Source organism: Aplysia californica, unplaced genomic scaffold (assembly GCF_000002075.1).
Source record: "Aplysia californica isolate F4 #8 unplaced genomic scaffold, AplCal3.0 scaffold01202, whole genome shotgun sequence".
NCBI lineage: Eukaryota > Metazoa > Mollusca > Gastropoda > Aplysiida > Aplysiidae > Aplysia > Aplysia californica.
Window position 1 is genome coordinate 64,842 of NW_004798472.1, and position 1,197 is coordinate 66,038.

General features: G+C 39.8%; 1 protein-coding gene across 1 annotated transcript in view; it reads left to right on the top strand.

Annotated features, from left to right (window-relative positions):
* Positions 1–1,197, top strand: part of LOC101851695 (titin) — a gene marked incomplete at both ends in the record, with an annotated part of 144,092 nt that overhangs the window by 54,735 nt on the left and 88,160 nt on the right. Inside the window, 1 exon segment of the mRNA XM_035973402.1 lies at positions 277–427. Coding sequence (XP_035829295.1) covers positions 277–427 — 151 coding nt within the window.

Sequence of the window (1,197 nt, forward strand, 5' to 3'; positions counted from 1 at the left end):
CCTGGGCTGGGGGGGATACAACATCCTAGCAGAAAGACTGGGATACTAGAGACAAATTTCTTTCACTCGGGAATCGAATTCAGGCCTGTGCGACAGCGAAGCGTCTAACCGCTGTGTCACAGAGACCAGTAAACTAAAAACAATGTCAAAACTGTCAAGTACTGAAATGCAACAAGCGCATACTCCAATGGTCAAACTTTTATATATATATCAAAACTGTCAAGTATGAAATATAACGCGGTCACATTTCAACGGTCAAACGTCTCTCTTGACCAGGTGTCCAGTGTAGACAGCTACAAGACGCTCCAGATCATCTCCGACCTGGAACAGGAAGTGGACTGGCTGTTTGGGGTCACGGCCGAGAACGAGGTCGGCCCAGGACCCAGAGCCGTCACCTCCAAGTCTGTCAAGCTGGACAAACCTGTTGGTGAGTACATCTACCTACTGGGGGGGGGGGTTGTCTTTTTAATTTTTTTATATTTTTGGGTTTTTTTTTAGCTTTTTTTTATTTCTGTGGTTTTCTTTTCTTTCTTTCTCGGTTTTGTTTTTTTTGGTTGTTATTTTTTATTTTTTTTTTTGGGGGGGGGGAGAGATATTTGTTTGTTTGTTTCTGTGTGGAGTAGTTGATAATATACCAGTATGAATGGGCAACATAGACCTGGTCAGTGGCCGTTTTCCTGGAGTTTTCTACTCTATTCACGCACTTACTGAGACGTTTCCATCTACGTGTGTGTAGGCAATAGGAACTATTTTTTCAAGTGATATTGAAATAAAGCCATACTTTATAATTTCCTCTTATTGATGAGGGACGTTCTATAAGTCTTACCCTGAGTATGAGGGAATTGTCAAAAAAACTAAGACACTTGCAGAATGTAATTTCTATTTTTCTGGAACGCTGTGTATGGAGTTTTTAGGATTTGCGATTTAAATTTAATTAAGGAAGTTCTTGAATTTATTTTTCCACGACAGTAAAATTCTCGCTAATATGTAACTAAAACTTAGTGCTCTTCAATAACACCACTTATCTCCAGCACTTGTATGACCTTCTTGTTTTGCAAGGGTTGTAAACCTATTAGTTAAACTATTACTAAGTGGGGTTTTGGTGGGTGCTCTGGTGTGGTTTGCTTCTTCTTTCCTATCAAACATCTATCGTCCTTATCTCCCCTTCTTCTTTTTTATGTTTGTTGCTCTCTTGTA